Genomic DNA, 21,735 nt, shown 5'->3' on the forward strand with positions numbered 1-21,735 from the left:
TTCTCTTGTTATCTCTCCTCTTGTTCTTATCCTCTTTGTTCCTCCTCTCCTCATTCCCTTCCCCTTTCCCCCTCTCTCTCCACATACTGATGGCTTCTATTTCTCTCCCACTTCTCTTCCTCGCTCTCTCTTTTTCTCTCTCTCTCTGCCTCTATTAACTTCCCTCCCCATGCCTTGAATCAACTCTATTCTATATATACCGTCATGTGGCTGGTCCGTCAGGAGAAAGAGATGCCCAACATGGGTCCACCAGGGGCATTCCCCTTTCCCCCACACCTCATCACACCTTCATAGAACATACCTCCTCCCCTTATCTTTTTCCTAACAATGGAAAAATAGAGAACAGTTGAAAACTAAAGTGAAAAATAAATATGCAATCTCAAACAGGCTTCCAAGAACCAAATTCAAAAGCAATTCACTTAAGATTTTATCAGTGTAGATATTCCTGGACATCTACTCTGTGTCCCTCACCCATCCCTCTGGATCTCAGGGTTCCCAGAGCCTCCTCCAACAACTACAAGGTAATTTCATATCATCAAGTGACCTTTATAAGCTTTTTAAGGTAAAAAACTTGCCAATCACTCAAGAGCCAGAGACAGCAGTTGAAAGCCCCACTCCACACCCTTGGACTCTTAAACTCAAAACACATTAAAATTATTTGACAATTAAATTAATTTTCTTATGAATTAACATATTATTTCATGTAAGTAAGTTCTTGGGCTTTGGACAATGTCAAAGGCCAATATCCCAGATTCCATTCTCTCCTTCCACTTTACTAAGATTGGTTTCTTGATTTTGCAGTGCTTTATACCATAGGTTAGCTGGGCTGTAAGCTTCTGGGCTCTTGTCTCTTTTGTCTTGCATCTTCCCATAGGAGTGTCCAGGATTACAGCTGTGTGCCATCAAGGTGTAACGGATGGGCCTCAGCTCATCAGGTTTGTGTGGGTCCCTGAAATACTTTTACAGTCTATCCCAAGGCAAGAGGTCTTGGGATATCCCCAATCTTTTTCTTCTTTTCTCCTATCCTCTATCCCCTCCTTCCTGCTTCCTCCCTGGCCTCAAACTATTACCTGCTTTTCTTTTCTCCCAAAGCCTGGCCCTCCTTAACCTCCACCCCCAAATGCCTCTGATCTTATCCTACATGAGGCAAAGGGCTCAAGTGTTCTTTCTTACCCTTTAGCAGAATTCCCACCGGCCTCAGCCTGTCAGAGAAAAGTTCCATCTCCTGCTTATACAGGCAAAGCCTTGATGACAACAGATTCTTTCAAATAAAGACATGTACAGACAGAAACAATATGTCAGGAGTGACGCTCAAAGAAGTAAAGACACCCACTAAGTGTAGGGTGGGAAAAGATGAATATTCAGGTGAGGACAACATCGGTATTAGAAAATCAGCCAATGTTTAATGATGAAGTGAAAGATGCCTTCACGGGGCTGCCAGGAAGCACATTGACAACAGACCGTGCATTGTCATTTTGCCTAGCTTTGGATCACAGCTCTGAAATCAAAGGAATGAGACAGAGAGGTGCTGGCTTTTAAGCTAGTTAAAATTTTTTGGATGACAAAGAGCTACTGTTTGCAGAGAGTTCTTCTTGGAGTTAGAGAGACAGCCTATGACAGAGTCTGCCAATCATCCCTAGTGAAGGTGACTTCACTTCCATCCTAGAGGCCACCATGAGTTCCCAGAGAAGTTTGAGGGACTTGAGAGTTATCCAACCTGTTAGGATCAGAATGTGGCGCCTAGAAGGAAACAAACCAGGATAGGACACCCATTCTCAATAGACCAATTAAGAAGATAAGTTAATGCTGAGAAGCAGGGAAAGGAGTGTGGATTGGGGGATAGGAACATTGGGAAAAAGAACAAAAAGCTGAAATGATCCCCTGAGTTCATCTTCATGGTCCTAAGAGGTGTTTGGTTTTAAACAGGGCCAGAGGTACTCATAGCTAAGTAGCTCTGTTCCAAGGAAGGAACCTGTCTATCACTATCTCCTGCAATATGGGCTGACAAGCTGTGACCCTCTTTCAGGGAGACAAACTCCCCTATTGGATAGCACCAGGCTTCTAGGTTTTTCTTTCCTCTAGCATGAGATTCCTAAGGAAATTTTAATGTCCTGGCATCCATAGTATCTAAAGGGGAGGGCACAATGATTCATTAGAATGTCTTCATCTTAAGGGGTCTGCAAGATGTTGCTCAGTTTGAGTTTGATCATTGTGGTCCATAGTAGAAAATGATAAATGATTGGTCCATAGCAGAAGACGATAAATGATTCCTGAGAGTCATCCTTTGACCTCCATATGTGCTCTGTGGTAAGCATGTACCTCCAACTCATATCACACACACACACACACACACACACACACACACACACACACACACACATGCACACACTAGCAATAAAAGGAAAAAAATATTAAATTTTAGCCAGCGCTAGAGTGACAACTGTAGTTAAGGGCACTTAGTAATTTTCCAGAAGACCCGAGTTCAGTTACCAGCATCCATGGCAGGAGGCTCCTAACAACTGGAACTGTAGCTCCAGAACATCTGGCACCCTCTTCTCACCTCAGTGGGTACCCACACATGTGTCCGTATACTTACAGATTCTGAATCACATAAACCAAAGTTAGTATTTAAGCTCTTTAAAACAAATATCACCATCCCTTTCAGAATGGCTACACTAGGCAGACTTGTCCCCTACTTGTCCCCATTGTTTCCTCAGGATTCCTTTATTTAGACACCAGTGAGTCATCAGTGCAGAGTTACTACCTGGAAGGAGCAGCACAGGGGCTGAGAAGGTGAAATCCAGCAGAAGACCTCTGCTCTCAGTGCACCCTATGTTCTAGCACAGCGTTTACAACCCAGCACAGTGGTTCTTGACTTCGAGCAGGCGTCCTCATGACCCATGGGCTTGTTAAAGCCCAGAGGCAGACGCCAGCCCATCCCCAGAGCTCCTTACTGAGGCAATCTGGACTGGGGCCTGGAATTTATGTTTCTAATAAGTTCCCAGGTGATGCTGTCACGGCTGCTGTCCTGCTGAGAACCAATGTCCTACTGAAAACAACACCACAAGGACTAATAGTTGGAAAATTATGAGTGTAATGAGGCAGCCAGGAGACTCTTTCCTAGTTCAGCTAACAGTCTGCCCTGCCCCAGCACCTGTGCTCCATGAGCTCCGCTAACAGTCACGTTTACCAGGTCTTCCTGTCCCCTGGTGACTTAGAATAGGCTCCGGCATTCCTGCCAACCCATAAGTCAGTGGGCGTCATGCCTGCATGTCCCATGCTGGTCTTGGGAGATCCATTTCCCTTTGTTCTAGGTCATGTCAGAGTGTCAAAAGCTGCAGCTTCACTCCTGAGTGTAATACAAGTTTGCCATAAAAAACACAAGAGCAGATTCCTGAAGCCCCAGAATGGAGGCTTTTTACAATATCAGTTCAGCCCTTGTAAATTTAATCCGGGGTTATTTGTTCCACCCAAATCTCTTTACCGTGATGTATGACTTAGTTACCGGGGGTTATCACAGCCGTATCCTAAAGTTGCATAGTACATAAAGCATTTCAGTTAACAATGTGGAGAGGTTAACTCCCCCAGATAACCTGCAACCACAAGGGCTAGTCCAGATGACATCCCTCTGTCAGCTCACAAGAGCTATTGATGGTTCAATCAGTTTGTTTTGAAGGAAAAGAACAACAAAGGGCCAGTAAACTTATTTAGACTGTCAACGGGGGCTATCGGGAATGGGACTTGCAGGTAAGTAATTCTGGGTGTTTTAAGGCTATTATCAAACAGCAATGATTGAAGGAAGAGACAGCTACTAATAATACTGAAGGCAGCCATCATAAACCACTTCATGGCAGAAACCCCCTGTCCATAAATCCTGTGACACCCGGAGACAGCTTCAGATTTATAAAACTGCTTGTTAAGCCAGGACACTGCTTAATGAGAGGAGATCAGTCTAGTTAAGTCCATGTCCCTAGCTATGGAGGGCAACTCCAATTTTCCTGACCTTCTCAAGGTGGCTAGAGGGAAGCCCCCAGGGCTAGAGGTGCTGGGACTGAGAGGCCCTGCTTGCTGTGATATGGAACAGGAGGTTATCAGGAGAGCAGGGAGCCCTGCAAAGGTGCTTATATAGCCATTTGTCTCTGTCTGAAGACAGATTTCCCGAGACTGAGAGACCATCGCCCAGAGACTACCAGGTTCCCTCTCTCCATATAATATGGTAGATTTTCTTAAAGGACCCTTTAAGGACAGAGCCAAACCTGGAAGGAAGAAGTTATTATGGAAAAATCTTTTTGTTGTTGTTGTTCTAAAATCAATCTAGTACTTTTTGCCCAGACATCAGAACGAAAGGAAAACATTCTCTTGTCCTACCTACCATGTTCCCTAGAAAGATTGCCTGCTCCTCAGTAATCATGCCGTGGACCCCTCAGATCTGCTGGTGGGGTTGGCAGACATAGTTCTTTCATGAAAATGGTTCAAGACTCTCATGAGTGTTTAGGAGAGCTAGATGGTTTAACCAGTCCACTTAAGACAAGCAATGCTCCCTCCCTTTATTTCCCAACACCTTCTCGCTCCCATACATGGGGAGTGCAGAGAAAAGTTACTGATGCTCTACCTGGTGCCCTGAAGGCAGCTATGGATGATCCTTTCACTGGTTTCAGTCACCCCACACCTCCCAAAGCTTCACAGAACAGGGCAAAAAATGCCAACAAGACAATTCGATTCCTGGCTGTCAACTGGATTACATCAACTCTGTTTAATAATACTGGCCATCTCCCGCTGGTCGAGAGCATGGATCAACTGCTAAAGGTGTTTGACTAATGAGAGAAGAGAGCAAGGGCTTAAGATACAGCTGCTTCGAGAGACCAATGCTCTTAGAGATTGGGGGTGAGGGGTCCCAAGGAAAAGATGTCATCATGATGAGAATTTGGGGGAGGCAGCTTTCAGGACAGAGCAGATGGCTTGGGCTATGAGGTTTTGAACTTGTCTTCCTGAGCCTCAGCTTCTCTATCTGAACCACGAGAATGGGCCTTAGCCTCCTTCAAACACTAATTTGCTTGGGTTCTCCGTGCTTGAAGTTGATTGACAATAAATAGATTTATACTGTCCCTTCTAGATAAACCAGGTTCACCCAATTGCCTTGCCTAACTTCCCCCTCTCACCTCCAGAGAGAGACAGTCAGAAAACACCAATGAGGACCAAGGCAACATGAACAAAAGACTGAGTGGGACAGCTCCAGATGCTCTGAGAGACAACAGGATGATCTCACATAATGAGCTGAGGTGAGCTCACCTACAGCATTAATGAATTGGCCCAACAACTGGCAAAGGCCAGCTGATTTTGCTCTCAGCTCCCTGACAGCATGTTTGAAGTCTCTGGGCAAACAATACAGCCACAGGACAGTAAAGAGCCTGTATGGAGGGTAACCGGCAATTACTGTGTGGGCTTCTGTCGCTTTGATCTCTGGGTCATGACCTTTGCTTTCTTGTGATCATCAAAGCCCAGATTGTAGATTAGCTGGGGAATGCTAGCTGGTTTATATAAGCCACAGGTTTTACAACTCCTATTTAGTGGGAAACAGCCTTGGGTGGCGGCCCAAGGTGGCCCCAGACACCACCGGAGGGTCCCCCCTACCTCTCCATTGGTAGAGTGCTACAGACACTTGGCAGGCCCCCAGGCTGCTACCTACCAGGGAACAAAGAAAGGGCATCATATTTTAAATAATTTAAAGTTTTAAGGAATACAGAGGGACCTACTGGGGCGAGGGGGTTGGGTCTGGGTGGAGCAACCAGAGCCTGAAGGGACAGAAATTGAAAGAAAATGTACAACAGAGCTAAGCCACAAAAGACCAGGCTCAAGCCCGAGACAGCCCAGGTTTCTTATGTGAAAGGTGACGTTTATTCTCTGTTGACTTTCAGCAATCATTCTTCCTGAAGGAAAAGATAAGAAGGTGTTAGCATCTAGGGGTCTTCATGGGGTTTGTTTTCTCAGCCAGGTGAAGAATGAGAGGGCAAGAAATATCTGGAGTGAGTCAGGGAGCAGTGGAGAAATCCTGACCATAGAACAGGAGCAGACAAAATCAGCAAACAAAGGCTTTTATTGGGATCAGGAAACACACACAAACAGCAAGCACATGAAGAAAAAGACCCTCTGCAATGCAGAGGGGAAATCGAAAAAGCTGAAATCCAGTTCTCCTTGAGAACTGAAGATTTAAGGGTCTGTGAGGGGAGTCTTTCTCCCCCAAGTTTAGAGTTCGTTAGTTTGAACAAAGGCAGGGAAACTAATAGGTCTCCAGATTTGGGGTAAACACGTCCTGGCCTGACCTTAAACTTGTTCACAGGCGGAGTGCTCTGGTAGTGGGATAAAAAGTCTTTCTTTTAAGCATGCAGACTTTTCTCTCAGGTCGTGAGTGTAAGGAAGATGTCAGCCATCTTGGAATTTCACCATCTTTATTATTTAGTCATGCCCCCCCACTCTCACTCTCTCTCCTCTTTCTATCAGGGAATCTGTCTATCTTTTAGTCCCTCAAAAAACTTCCAGAAAAAAAAAAACAAAAACAAAAACAAAGGATAAACTATTCTGAGCACCCAGGTTTTCACCCCCGTGACTTACTATACTTGATTTTGGATGGTGTCAAAATCTGCAAGAGGCCCAAGTTCATATTCATTCAACATTCATCCCAGAACAGCAGCACTGCATCCACACAGTGAAATGCAGTAGGTTCAGGTCCTGTGAGAAGGTGGCCATGTAACGTGTCAGCCATAAGCAGAATCTGGGAATTACATTCCTATAACAGCAGGCTCAAGGACTCTGCTTAACCACACAATAGTATGTTCATGTTCACAGAGAAACTTAATGAGTCCGCTTCACTATGGGGATGTATGCCAAGAAAATTCAACTATGTATGCAAAGGTAGAAGAGGAAGCCAAAGGGGTAGGCACTGGGAAAATGGTAGGAAAGATGGGACAGAGAACATGACATAGATAAACCTAGTCCCTTCCCATTCCAGGTCTGGTGGTTGGCCACAACGTGAACTAACACTGAGCTGACGTCTTTGAAGTCAACATCTCCCATGGAAACAAAACAACAGACACACTTGTTTTGATGTATGGCTGGGTGACATAAATATTACATCACATGACCACAGAGGATGCCAATCAATAGGAAAAAAATTTTTTTCAACAGCACTAAATGAACCACAGGTTCCTGCTTCTGAATGCTATTGCTTAAATGATTAATAGATGAAGCATTGTTCAAAAACACACTTAAAGTGAAAAACGGTAAACTGTTGAAGTATCATTCATTGCTTGAGTCATTTGCAGGTCGAAATGCCATATAAATTTACATAGAGCTTCCACTATGATGATTTTAGTGACTGCCAGAGAGAAGGTAGACCTCATACTTTGAGGATGAAGGGGCAGGAAAGTAGCTTACCCAATATGGGGTAGGCCATGGTAGTGCTTTGTTTAAATGCATATGCCGCAGAGACTCTGAACTCAAAAGCCATATTGTGAAAGTCTTAAACTTCTCAGGGGTAAATGAATCACCAACCAGGGCTGCCGAAAGACCACAGAGCTGAGTTGAGCTAGGCTGAGCTGCGCCGTGCCCACATCTCACTCTTCCAAATACAGGGAAGAGTGTTTTTTAAGTCAACAATTAAAAAAAAAATGAAGAAAAGATTTAAGCACATTAGAGAACCAACCCAGCATTTCACAAGGTGATGTAGTGAATTTGTAATGGATTAGGAACACGTGTAACCTCCATTGTTCCTGGTTGCTGCCTTTTCTCCAAGTGTAAGCATCTACCAGCCACTGTGTGGATAACTTATGGGTTTTCAAAGGCAATTGTGGCTAGATGTGATTTGGGCTGTGTGCAAGCTCTTGATTCCAATCCCTCATGGCAAGATTGTCATAAATACACTAACAAACAGCCTTCTCAGCCCCATCTCTCACAGCCTGCCAGCAACACAGACCTGAGATGGGGAGGACATGCTTGGGAGACTGCCAGGGTGGATCTAGGAGGAAGATTGTTCCTAGAGAAACAAACGTATAACAAAAACATTGACCCACAACATAGACTTGGATTGAGTCTGAATGATAGCTGCCACTGGTGAAGGAAGAGTAACTCCACACACCCCAGCATAGTCACCTAGCCTCTTTCCCATGACTCAGTTTGCATTAAGCTTCAAGAGACCTCCGCTCTTACTCAGTGGTAATTCTTCTCTCTATGTGGATATGTCTATAGCAGGGAGAGGAATACAGATAATTGGGTATATATCATGGGGTGCGATAGTAAATCCAAACGTGGTTGACTGCCAAAGTATCGTAGAGGCTGAGTTGACTCTGAGTCATTTAGGATCTAGACAGTCACCCCTGTTTTAAGTCAAAATGGAACTCTCCATTAGGTTATCAAATCTTACTGCATATACAGTGAAGTTTAGTCTGCTCTGTGAATCTGACCAGTTACAAAGTCAACAATGAAATATTTGCTTTTGTCTTCCCTCTACACCTCTCTAAGCCCTATATCTGAGACCAAACAGAACAAGATAGAAATCAAAAATTCCCTCTATTCTCTCTGCCGTTCTCCCCCAACTCCATACCTGCTCTCCCTAATCCTAAAACAATGATTTATCTGTCCTTGTATTCACATATTATATTTAGTTGCATGAATGAATAAACAGGCATGTGTGTGTATATATATGTGTATATACACATAAATAGGTAATATACATGCATACTCATACATATGTAAAAGTTATACGTGTTCTATAAATGGAACAAAAATATGAAGAAAAAGGTCAGAAAGTAAAAAGGGAACTTTCAAACAATGTTTAATTTGTAAAACGTGATTATTAGGTAAAGTTTTTTTGGACTTGACCTTCCAAAATACATCTTAAAATTAGTGTTGGCAATGGCCAAAATGGAAGTTGTCTAGGTGTCTACCAACAGATAAGAGGAAAAAAATATTTTTACATATAATGGAGTATTATTTAGCCACACACAGGAGAAAAAAGTCATGTTGTCTGCTCAAAAATGCATACTCCGAAATATTACATAAAACAGACTAGGTGTCACATGCATTATCTTAATATGTGGAAACTAAAAATCAACAGAAAAGAAATACAATCTCAAATAGTGGTAGAGATACCACTGAGGAAGGGTAAGTGGGCCAGAAGAAGCAGGGAGATGGGTGGGTACAGAGGAGGTTGTGAGTGTTTGGCATTACCAAAGAGCAATATATATTGTGATATGAAAATATCACAATAAATCTTATTCACCTGAAAATAAATATGCACTGATAATTATAATTAAAAGTGTTATTTGAAAATGTTGATACAGGAAGATACTAGGTTTCAAGTGACCCCTTCACACACCTTGTATCAGACAATTTCATGATTCAAAGTTAAAAAAGAATGTTACAGAAGTCATATGACTTCTAAGCAATTAAATGTAAGAAATGAGCAACTTGCTCTGGCAACCGTGTTTCTCCTATCAGAAGTCACACTTAAATTGATAACATCCCATCATAATTGAAAAGTATTACAAATGGAGAAAGACTTTCATGAGTTTACTTTTTCAATCAGGGATCTGATTTGCTCTGAATCAATATGAGATTAGCCTAGAAACACAACAAAAGTAATCATGAAACTTAGAAATGAAGCCAAAGTCACAAAATTCCTCTTTATGGAAATAACCCTAACCCTGCCTTATGTTATTTATGTCCCTGTGTTAGACTTTTTTTTTCCTCTTACAAATTTATCATAATGATCAGTACTTCTTACACTGTTGGCCAGGTACACAATAATTACTCCCACCACACTTTGTAGATCACCAGGAATTTATAGAAACTCCCGTAGGGCAAGTCCCTCTCTGACCATTATCCTCTTTTCCCAAGCCTTCCTGTGTCCCAAGAGCCCCAGCTGTAACTGCTGTATATTCTTCTTTTCTCCTCTGTTGATCTGAGTACAGCATTAAGGACAACGTTTTTTTTTTTTGTTTTTTTTTTTTTTTTTTTTTTTTTATAGCAGACACCAAAGGTAAGATATTATAATCCCCTTCTTATCATATAAATAAAGTTTTATTAGAAGAGAGTCAGGTATATTCATTTATAAATCATTTATGGCTGCATCCACACTTTCACATCATGCTTCAAAAGTAATAACAGAATTCATGTGAAATCTAAAATGTATATGAGTTAGCCCATGATGAAAAACATCTCTCAGCCCCTGATCTTGACCAGCCCATATCCTTTCTTGTCTCCTATGAACTCAACAAAGGAAGAAAATGAATTCTGTTTCTAAAAGACAACAGTTTAACACAGTCACAGGTCCATGGACACTTACCAGTGCTTACTTTACATCCCATAGCATTCTATGCTCCGGAGACTCCTTTTCCCCTCTGCTACCATGTGAGCACTCACCTGTATCTTTTATAGTCTTCCTCATCCTTCTCCAAGCTGACCAGCTCATTGGGACATGCCACGTTTCCCAGCAGGCTGAGGTACTCCAAGGCTGGTGTTACTTCTGCCAGGTGATCAAGGAGGTACTCCAAGTCGGTGATGTACCAAAGGTTAAGGATCTTTGTCCAAGAAAACAAAAGGCTTATCAAGAAGTAGGAGTCATCAGTAACAGGCCAGGCTTATTGGGGTCAGCTGTGCCTCGCCCTGAACAAAGCACCTGGCAGAGCAACTTAAAAAGGGGAAGGAGTTATTTTAGTTCACTGTGTCTGGGCTTCCACCACATTCAGGAAGCATCAGTTTGGGGACTAACAGCTTCAGTGTACAAATTTTTAGAAGACTCCCATCTAAATCATAGCATAACTAGGTCTCAACTCCTAGAAATGAAAATCAATTTTCAGTCCATCATGCTAAAAGATGGAATTGTCATTTCATGCTCTCTATAGACAACATCACCAATGTGATTACACAACGAAGCTGTACGGGATTTGTAAGAAATAAGGTTTTGAAATAGGCATATCTAGTATAAAACGATTTGTGTCCATTCTGGTTATTTTAACATTTGCGGTACTTGTCAATTTAATTTTAAAAATTTGCTTTGATATGTTTTTATTTCAATTGGACGTTCATGGTTTATTCTCATAAGCATTCTCCTTATTCTCTTCTTAGTTTCACATTGTGAGTGATCAAGCTCAGGGCCTTGACCATGCAGGGCAGGTGCTCTGATCTAGTCTATCAAAAACCTTTCTGTCCATAATTTATGCCCTTAGCTATAGAACATTCATCTTTTTAGAGAGCTCCTTTTTGTTATCTAAGCTCCACACTCCATTAAATGTGTGGCTTCTTTTTGACTGGAATGCCTGGACAGGTAGATCCCCTTAAACATCCTAGACATGGACACCTTGGGAAAAGCATCTTCAGGCTTCACGATGCTTCAGCTATCAGTACCAATGAACCCAGTGCAGGTCCTGGAGTCTGTCTCATGTGGGATGTTTGGTATGATAAAAAACTCTCTTTTTTTAAGCCTTCCCAACAACCTACTAAATGACAAATTAGGGTGAGCTAAGCAGTTATCCACAATCCACAGCAGACAGGAAGCCCTGGCACCTCCTATAGCATGTTCAGTACCAGTCCTTCATCTTTGTTGATTCTACCCCCAAAAATAGAAGATGGAGTTTTAATTGGCTCCTCAGTCTCCTGGGTCAACAAGAACAAACATAGTCCTGTCCTACCTGATCGTGACTTGAGATGAAACTTGTTAAACTGTGTGAAAACAGAAGCCAAGACAATGAGTGGATGCAACTCTGGGGTTTCCAACTAACCAAGACCGTGAGAGTGGAGATAAATTGGGAGATGCTTGGAAGGGCATATTTTCTTCAAGCTCCTTGGCACTGTGGCATCTCTTCCCAGCTAGATTCTTAGAAGACACCTGGTTCCCTTCATCAAGCCTTCTCCAGAGCATTAAGCACTCAGGCCTTTTTTTTTTTTTTTTAAACTAGTGTCTACAGGAAGTTGCCATTGCAGAGCCCAGCTGTCAAGGATTGCCAAGAGCAATGCTATATGAAAAGTGCAAGATCAAAGTGGTATCTTTCTTACGAGTTTAGAGAAGAAGAAAGGAGAAGAACCTCCTAGCATGCAGGTCCTCTTGTACATATGCCAGGGTGGTTTCCCAGATGAGAATAGAATATTCCACCTTTGGGTTCATCTCTAGGCTGAGGAACAGTTTTCTAACCCCTGACAAATTTTAACCCAATGGCAGACATTTGGATGCGAAGTACATAGTATAATGATATATTTGCACCTTTGTAAGCACATCCACATCAGAAATATTAGAATAATAAATAAATAAATAAATAAATAAGAAAAAATGAGATTACAAGTCACACAGCCAGTAGATGACAGAGACTATATTCAAGTCTAAGAAGTCTAAATCATTTTTATGGGGGAAAAATGACTCAATTTCTAGTACAAAGCATGAAATTAAAAGACTGAAAAATGAAGAACTTAATATGTTTTTGGGAGGATAATACACTGTCAGCCAGCTGTGCTGTCTGTCTCGGATATTTCAGTTTAGGCTTATGTTTTCAAAGCACTGTGGTTTTCTCTAAGTGTACCAGGGAGCAACAAGAGTCTTTGGGTGTTAACAGGTAGTTTCCCGTAGATCATTCCACTTACTCTACTTAATACTTTGACATATGTATTATAAAAGAAACCGAGACCCTGAAAAAGAAAACATGTTTATTCAAGATGATAAGAAACTTCTGTTAAAATCAGATGGGGGGGCTGGAAAAATAGCTTGCTACTCATAAAACGTGGGGGTACGGTTCACAGCACACAATTATGGCAGCTCACAACCACCCATAATTCCAGCTCCAGGAGACCTGAGACCATTTTCTGCCCTCTGTTGACACCTGTGCTTAGATGTACTTACCCACACACACACACACACTTGAGTACATAATATCTTTTAAGGATGAGGTCAAGTTTTGTGACTTTACAGCCATCTCCTTGCCATAGCTCAGCTGTGTAACACGTGGCACTATTCTTTCTTCCTGTGTGTACTAAGATTCAAACTGATCACACCTTTAGCACACATGCTGATGCAAATACTGAGACAGAAAATTAAGGATGATCTCAAATAAAGCCCATATTTCCCACAAGGAAAGACTGGAGACAACCATTAAATTGTACAATGGTTAAACATTATACATTCTTAAATTTTCAGTCCATCCCTTACTTGGGGTTGACTATTTGGAGATCACATGACTGAAATCAACAGAGAAGACCTCACTGTTGCTGGTGGACAAGCCAGGGAGGGAAGGAGGGAGGGAGGGAGGGAGAGAGAGAGAGAGAGAGAGAGAGAGAGAGAGACAGAGACAGAGACAGAGACAGAGACAGAGACAGACAGACAGACAGACAAAGAGAGAGAAAGAGAGAGAGGTTGGTGGGTGAGAGAGATTAAGAATACTGTCAGGGCTGGGGTGTGTTGGCTCATGGTTAATTACTTGGAACAAAGAGGACATAGAACAAAGATGGTGATTGGGTGGAAGACCTATAAATAGAACAGATGTATTAATTGGTGAACAGACAAGAAAATTTCCAGATGTGACCTAGGCAACATTGGAATCTCTTCTGTAGACAGAAGTCCTACAGCCCCACCTGGGCTGTGCTACAGTTGGGAGCTGACCACCCACATGCAGGTCCCTTCGAGCCAAAGGATTGATTCTCTTTTGAGTTTTAGAATCTGGGGCCAAGTCGGCCTAAGAGAGGTCTAGATGAAGCCATGCCTGGGGCAATCGATGTGGCTTCTTGAACCTTGTAGCCTGTGGGTTCTCCAAATGTGAAATAGAATCATCATCCATAATTCCCAGAACCACAGAATTAGATTAGAATTACAAAAAAGTATAAAAGTCTAAGAAAGACATTCGCCTTACTTTCTGTACTTGGTGCAAATGACATCAGTCAAATGAGAATGCTTTTCATACTTTTAGGATGACATCATAGTTAGCTTTTGTCAACTTGACACAAACCTAGCCACGTATCCGGGGAGATGGACCCCATGAACTGTTAATTGGAAGTATCGGGGAATGATACAATCCCTGGGCAGGTGGGACTGGGCTGTATAAAAAAAGGAGTTCAGAGAGCCAATAAGATGCATTATAATGAAAACTAAGGAAGCTCTCACAGAGACAAGATGGCAAGGCTGGCTTGGTAAACAGCTAGAGAAATGCGCTGTTCCTTATAGGAACACCTGTGTCATCACCCACATTGTTTGGCATTGGCATGTAAGTTGCTTTTATAATACAAGCAGGATTTGACAAGCACATCTACCCCAGGGCTTCTTCCCTGAACCAATATGATGGCATATACAGCCCATTAGAGGCAGGCAGCTGAGCCAACAGCCTGCACTAATCGAATACGTAAGAGTGAGGTTATTTTAGACTATCAAGTGCTGGTAAGAAGAAGAAGAAGAAAAAAAAAGCCAAGTGACACAAAGTAAGACCATCAGAAGAACCATCCAGCTGAGCCCCGACTCACATAGCATCAAAGTGCATAGAACATTTATTGCTCTGTGGAGTGGATCGCTATGCTACACTAGCTGACAGAGCTCATCCATGCCTGGAGTATCTCACGGGACAGCACCAGCAATACCCATTTCACCACTTGTGCAGAGCTGGAACATTTTCACAAGTAGGGAGTTTTAACCTGAAAAGGCAGGCTCAGTGTAAGATGCAGTTAGTCTAAGAGGATGGCATACAGTCTTGTCTGCCTTTGCCTACCTTTCAGAATAAGACTTCCAGATCAGGTGGGTGGGGTAGCTGACTTTTATCACAGTACCAGTAGATCAGAGATGGAAAGAGGAAAGAAATTGCATGACTCTCTGGGTGGGACATAATCTGAGTGGGACAACACTCTGTGGTCTGTATCTGCTGATAATAAGACGCTCCATAAAAGCACAGCTATGTAACTGGATTTTCAGCAACACAGTGACCTCCCAGAATATTCCCTTCACTCTCTTATAGTGTTACCATTATAGCTCAAGAAAGTTGAGGCACAGAACAGTAAAGGGACTTAACAAAAGATAGAATCAATCTCCCAGCACTCTGGAACCCAAGATCCCTGTCAATTTCAGTGGTGCTGAGAATAAAACCACCACCTGATATAAGCTCTGTCACCACAGCTTTGTACTAGGCTCCCAGAAGGTTGCCTGTACCAGGCCACACAGCTATATGACCAAGAGGACTTGTGAAACTAAGTCTGTGAATCATAATATCCTTCAGTGATGTAGGACACAAGACGTCGGCTGAGGCTCGAGGGAAGAACGGTATCATCTAAAGATTAGTTGAACAGTAATTCAGTCCTTGATCCGGTTGGCCCAAGTGATCATCTAAGGCAACCAAGGAAGACGGAAAATATACAAAACAGTAACTTGGAAACCAGTTGAGCTAAGGGTTCATGAAGGAAGCCTCCACCAAATGTCATTGTGGTACTGACTGTGAACTAACTTCTATGCCCTCTTCCCCTACTTCTAATAAAGTGTCACCCATGAGGGCCATGGGAACACATGAGCAAAGCATTAACTGTTTATACCCCACCCCCTCGATCCAGATCTTTCTATTCCAAGTCCATTGAGAAGTTACTAAGTCCTAAAGACAGAACTTATGATAGGATGCATTGATCTATCGATAAGAGCAGACAAGAACATTTTCTCTTCCCGCCCTCCGCCCCGCCTTCCCTTTGTCCCCAGTGCAAGAACAGGCAAAGGACACACCATCCAAATCCCTCCCCTGCTGGACCCTGCTCTCAGATTGCCCACCTGTAGACTACGAGCAACTGATGCTTGCTGGTGGCTTCCCATTCAACAGTATTCTGTCATGGTAGCAAGAACTGTCTGAGACAGTGTTTTACAGAACGAGGAAAATATGAACGTAATTACAGCCTGAAGCATGGTGGGCTAATGAACAGTTTTGTAGATCATTCTACGTGCTGATATAAGCCCTACGTGCTGATATAAGCATGCATGTTGACCTTAACAGATGAATATGCTTCCACTTTAGAACCAGGAGGGAGGCTGCTGCTTCTCCTTCTCTTTCTAACTTATTGTGGGGATGGCAAAAAATGGTTTAACATTGATGACTCAAGGTAATTGGCCTTTGAGTCCAAGGCTCCACAGCAGAACCAAACCAAACACCCCTGCATAACCCGTGGCTAAGCTTGAACCCAGGTCTCCTTCTTGCTCATTGTTTGACTAGGATTTTCTAAGACTAGATAAATGGACAAGCTATACAATCTTTTTTGGACTCGGTAAAAATGAAATGTAGGGTGTTTAAAAGTTTCCCCAGCACGAGGCATGGCTTCCGTGCGTGTTCAGTGAGAAAGTAGTAAAAATGAATATGTTGTTTATCCCACAAACATCTGTGGAATGTGACCTCTACCCAGGCAGAATTGTTCATCAGAAGGCTCCAGAAGCCCCTGCCTGGTGGAGCTGGCATCCTAGCACCTGGTAAGCCAGAGCATTAACAGTGGAGATACCATGTACCCTATGCTGTTAGAGAAGCCCTCCGATTTATTCTCACTATATTTAGTAAGGGCAGTACATTCTTAATTCTCATCCCAGGCTGGGTAGATACTCTACCCAAAGTAGGTCAAAACCCACCAGGGTTCTCCTGTTATCACATCCAGAGCTGTATACAAGGGGAATGTGAGTCTGACCTTCATACTCTTTACACCTCAGCTCGCTCTCTCTCTCTCTCTCTCTCTCTCTCTCTCTCTCTCTCTCTCTCTCTCTCTCCTTGATATCCAGAATTGTTCCCCCAGCCTACACCAAAAAAAAAAAAAAAAAAAAAAAAAAAAAAAGGCATTCCAGAAGCCTGCAAGGACTGTCAACTCAGCGGCATTTCCCACAGCATGCCACCAGAGGTCGCCCTCCCACACAAGCCCAGGCAAACAGAAGCTGCTTTTCCTCCCAGGCACCCGTGACATTATTTTCTTTCTCTATTTTTATCTATTAAAAAGATTTCCTCGCAGCCATAACTTAGATCTATACACTAAAATGGAGCAACAGGAAGATATAACGGTGCATTTCATTTATGAATGACCTATAATAAATTACTCTGAAGTGTCCCGACTGCCAGAAGACAGAACGCTTTGTCTGCCCACCGACTGTATTTCACATACTTTAATTTAGCTGACACATAAAACTCATTTGACATTTTGCAGGTATTTTTGCGGAGAAGGGTGTGGGGTGGCAGCATGGGGACCCCCGTGGAGCTGGGAGGCAAGTGGGGTACCGTGGGGACCTGGAGTCCTGGGTGCCAGAAAAGGATATTTGGTTCTTGTTGAGGGTTAAGGTGTGCAAGTGGGGTAACCCTGGCAACACGAGGTCGTCTCCGAGCAGATTGTTGTCTAAAATGAGCTCCTCCAGGCTCCTGAATGCGCTCAGTCCTTCCAGTGACCTGCAATGACAAAGGCGAGGGGGAAAAAGATCCTGCAGTAAATCAGAGAGGCCATTATGAGCCGAAATAAATATTTTAACCTTCCCTTTCAGAACTGGGAATAGTTTGGGCTTGGTGCCTGTCAGCAGAGTGAATGACAAGAATTAGTAGCAGGGAGCCGGGGTGGGGGCGAGGGGGAGAAAGGGGCCCTCACTGGCACTCACCGCATCCTTCATGAATTGCCAACATGAAGGATGAGGGTCACTTATTGAGAAGCCAGGATCCAAAACAAAGGGCTTCAGATACGGCCTGCAGGATAAATTTGTCAATGTCTTGTGCCTTCAGGCACCCAGCTTGGGCTGACCCTAACCTCCATTCCCAAGATAAATAACTCTGTCACAGTTCACCTTCATTCCCTGGACACAAATTTAAGTTGTCATCCATCATTCCTGCCTAGAAATCTCATGCCCCTCTTACAATAATAAATATAACTCCAAGTATCATTTCTTAGCGGTTCTACTATGTACAGTCATAGGGGAAACGGCCAAGAAGGCAGTTTTTCTCGGCCTTTCCATCCTCCCCTATCCTTGGGCCTCTCTCTCTCTCTCTCTCTCTCTCTCTTTCTCCCTTTCTCTCTCTCTCTCTCTCTCTCTCTCTCTCTCTCTCTCTCTCTCTTTCTCTCTCTCTCTCTCTCTCTGTCTGTCTCTGTCTCTCTCCTTTTTTTTCTTCCTTTTTTACTAATCACTTAATTTGCTCCTGCCTAGCATCCTCCTGGCTGCCTATCTGACAGGAAGGGATTACATAAACACTCCAGGCCAGGCCGAGGGAAAGCTTTTTCTTCTTTCTTTATTTCTTTTTACTCAGTTTTGGTTTTGTGTTGGAGACAGGGGGCTGGGAGCATTTCTGCTTCAAAGCCCTGGTCTGAAGTTTTAATTTATGGAATGTGTTTTTTTTTTTTTTTTTTTTTTTTTTTTTTTTTTTTTTTTCCTAGCAAAGAATATAGCCGTGTAGATTCTAAGGCGGTAAATAAAAAAGGCATTAAGGATTAAGTACGGCATTCAAAGACAAAAAAAAAAAAAAAAAAGAAAAGAAAAAAAAAATACTGTAAGAGAAAGGGAAAGGTGGCTTCCTTTACCCATGTCGTCTGAAATGAGCTCTTCACTTCAGGGACCCTTGTGAGTGTTTGGAGTGGAGGGGCTCCTGACGCAGCTTGGTACAGATGTTTGCCCATGCACACACAGACGTTAATTAAAGCAAGTCCACAAAGTCTCCGGGCTTTTTCAGATTTGGTACTGAGTTTGCATAGGCTGGAGTCTGTTGATGCACAGGGCCTGTGAAGGGAAGACACACACTCCAACCCTGGCTAGTCTATAAAGTATGGCCGATCGGGATGTCTGCCACACTATCCATTTACTGACTGCAGCAAGGCTAAGGCCCTGTCATCTTCTGTGCATTCCGTGTGCACCCCAGGCTTTAGTGGGGAAGCTTCCCCAAGTTTCCATGGCTCCGTGGTGAGCTTTCTGACAGAGGGTCCCCAAAGCCAGGGCCAGGGGTGTGGGCCCTATCCTTCACATAAGTAAGAGTGTGCTCACTGAATCTTAGGGGCTGCTCCCATCTGCATGTCTGGGGTCTGGGAGACCTTCATATGGTCTCACTCTGACTCTAGAACTCAGAGCAGGAGGGCTCTGAGGTCATTGCTACCTGCTGTGTGGGCAAACGTGAAAAACTGCACTTTAATTTAGGGGTCATCCTGTTCCATAGGCTTCTGGCAGGCAAAGCGACTCCCTCCCTTTAGAGTCGTAGGAGTGGGCTGCGGAGCTTTCTCTCGGCTCCTCTATTTCCTCGGAGCCTAAACTGTAGTCCCACTCAGGACCGCCTGCCCCCACCCCCACTGCCATCCATTAGCTTCTCCTGAGACCTGGGGTGGGAGAGAGAGTGCAGGAATCCTATGGGCTGAGCCAATCCACAAAAGCCAAAAAGCCTGTGTGCAGGGGATCTCCGGGCTTTCCAAAGTCCCCCGCCTCCTGCCCCTATCCCCACATTTCTGTTTGTTTGTTTAAAGCTGGCTGGCTCCTGTGTATTGCAGGCTGGTCTCAAACTCATTATGAAGCCAAGTATGACCTTTGACCTTCTGACCCTCTGGCTCAAACCTACCCAGTACTGAGATTATAGGTATGCTCTGTCAGACCTACTAGGTGAGTTTCTGGGGATCAGACACTGAATAGAAAGTCAAGTTCTCAACCAAATGAGCTACGAGTTCCTTTCTCCATGGGAGTCAGTGAGCCAAGCTCATTAGCCACAAATGTTTCAGAGCCAGGTCCCTGCTTGCCACAGGGGGAGTAGAGACCCCCCCCCACCCAAACAGGAAGCCTTCTGAGAAGCTAATAAGTTCTTTGTGCATCGACATCAGATGGGGCTCGGCTCAAAGGCACCATTTAGATACACACTGTTCCGAGGTATGTTATGTAAATATTATATATTTTATCATGAGGCATAGCAAAGGGCTGGCAACCCGGCAAGCAGAAGAAAGCGCCCTTCCCAGTCGGCTCCTGGGGAGACACAAAACAAAATGGTGCAGGATGAAGAGGACCCTGCTGGAACACCACAAGAGCACTGGATCCCCCCAAGGCTGATTCTCCCTCTCCACAGTACAGGCCACACGTCAGAGCTTAGTATGGGAGGAAAACCTCAGAGAAGAGGTCCCCCTGCTCCCCCAAGTCTCCTGTCTCTTGTCTGATTTCCAGAGAGAGAGTGTGTGTGTGTGTGTGTGTGTGTGTGTGTGTGCTAGTGGTCTGTAAAAGGATCTGTGCAGTGTGGGAGGGAGGTTGCTGATGAATAAAGTCCTGTTCTCATGATTGCTGTGGGTACACTTGAGGATGTGTTTAACTAAAGTCAGAGCCAAGGGACTAGAGGCCGGAGTTTCAGAAAACCATGAAAGAGAGACATCGGAGGGAAAGAATTTGTGGAGCTCCAATGGTGTGTTGGGAGCCAGCGAACATGCAATGGAAAAGGGCTTCACTTTTTTACTTTGAAATGTTTTCCTGGTTACTGTTATTGTGGGTTGTTTCCCAAAAGAAATGGTCAGGAAGTAGTTTCTTGTGACAATCCCTCTATTCCAAATCCCTGCAGGTAGGTATTTACTGTTGTATAAAATGACAAGATCAAAAAAAAAAAAAAAAAAAAAAAAAAAAAAGCATTAAAATCCAGGCATGGCATGTCCCTTTCCTGGGGGTAACGGCAATGGTAGTTTACAGGGAAAATGATAATGGTAGGGGTGGAAGCTGGTGGGGGGGGTCACAGGGTCTGTCAGCACTGGGAAGAAGAAACAGGGGAGAGCATGTGGACGCATGTACTCAGCGCAGGTAGCAACCCAGGCGAAAGCACTTTAGGGCAGGTGGTTCACACGACAAACCTCACCAGCATCTCCGCCTCCCTTTGCAGGCTGCCTCCTTCTCCCTGCGCCAGTGGCGAAACTGACATGACCACACCCATAGGTACCATCTTGGTGAACCTGGTTCACTCGGTTCTCTGGGGAGCTTGCAGCAAGCCTAGGAAGAGTCCTAGTACCATTTCCAAAGTCACATCAAAATGACAAAAACATCACAACGCATTTGGCTCCAGCGGAGTCAAACAGAGGGAACTTTTAAGTTTCCACTGTAATTAACCCTATCCTCGTTAAGATAATTATGATCAAGCTTCCTGTCACAGTTAATATCCCGCCACTATCGCCTGTGGCTTATCCACTGCCCTCATTAGCTTATAGAAACAGTGGTGCTAAAGAGGCAGCCCTGCCCTGCCCAAGCTAGGCCAGCGGCTGGGAGGCTGGCACAGGGCTCTGGGTATGGCAGCCGCTTTCTGATCTTTTCATTTACTGGATGGATGCAAACTAAGGCTTTTCATCCTAGCCTTGGAAACTGGTAATAAGACCAGGAGCTGGAGGCAGGGGAAGGGTTGGGGTAAAGGGGTTTCTGATCTAGGCCTTTGATACCCTTATGCCCACTGCCCCTTACTCAGCACATCATTAGCAGAACACAGTACCATAAAAGTCACCAGAGATCACTTGCCTAAGCTCCAGGTGATTTGTCAGCTTAAAGGCTCTGACAACGGTTGGGTCTCTCTTCCCTCAGTTGCCAGTCTAAACCAGTCTGAACCAGTCCAAACCAGTTTAAATCAGTCTAAACCAGTAGGGACTCTTGTAGCAGGCATGGACATGACAGGGAACGGAGGGGACTTGCTCACAGCAGGCAGACCTATGTGAGGAGAACCTTTTGCTTTGATTTTACACAAGACCAAAAATGTGATATTCTCAAATCGAGCAAGGAAGCAACACCTCTGCTCACAACTTTAC

General features: G+C 43.9%; 1 protein-coding gene across 2 annotated transcripts in view; it reads right to left on the reverse strand.

The window, feature by feature from the left end:
* LRMDA (leucine rich melanocyte differentiation associated) overlaps positions 1–21,735 on the reverse strand; it is a gene marked incomplete at its 5' end in the record, with an annotated part of 952,780 nt that overhangs the window by 399,975 nt on the left and 531,070 nt on the right. For both annotated transcript variants that reach the window (XM_080926984.1, XM_080926985.1), the window contains 2 exons: positions 10,417–10,556; positions 17,282–17,408. In XM_080926984.1, coding sequence (XP_080783110.1) covers positions 10,417–10,556; positions 17,282–17,408 — 267 coding nt within the window. The remainder of the gene's footprint in view (positions 1–10,416; positions 10,557–17,281; positions 17,409–21,735) is intronic.

Source organism: Micromys minutus, assembly GCF_963924665.1.
Source record: "Micromys minutus genome assembly, chromosome: 12".
Lineage (NCBI taxonomy): Eukaryota > Metazoa > Chordata > Mammalia > Rodentia > Muridae > Micromys > Micromys minutus.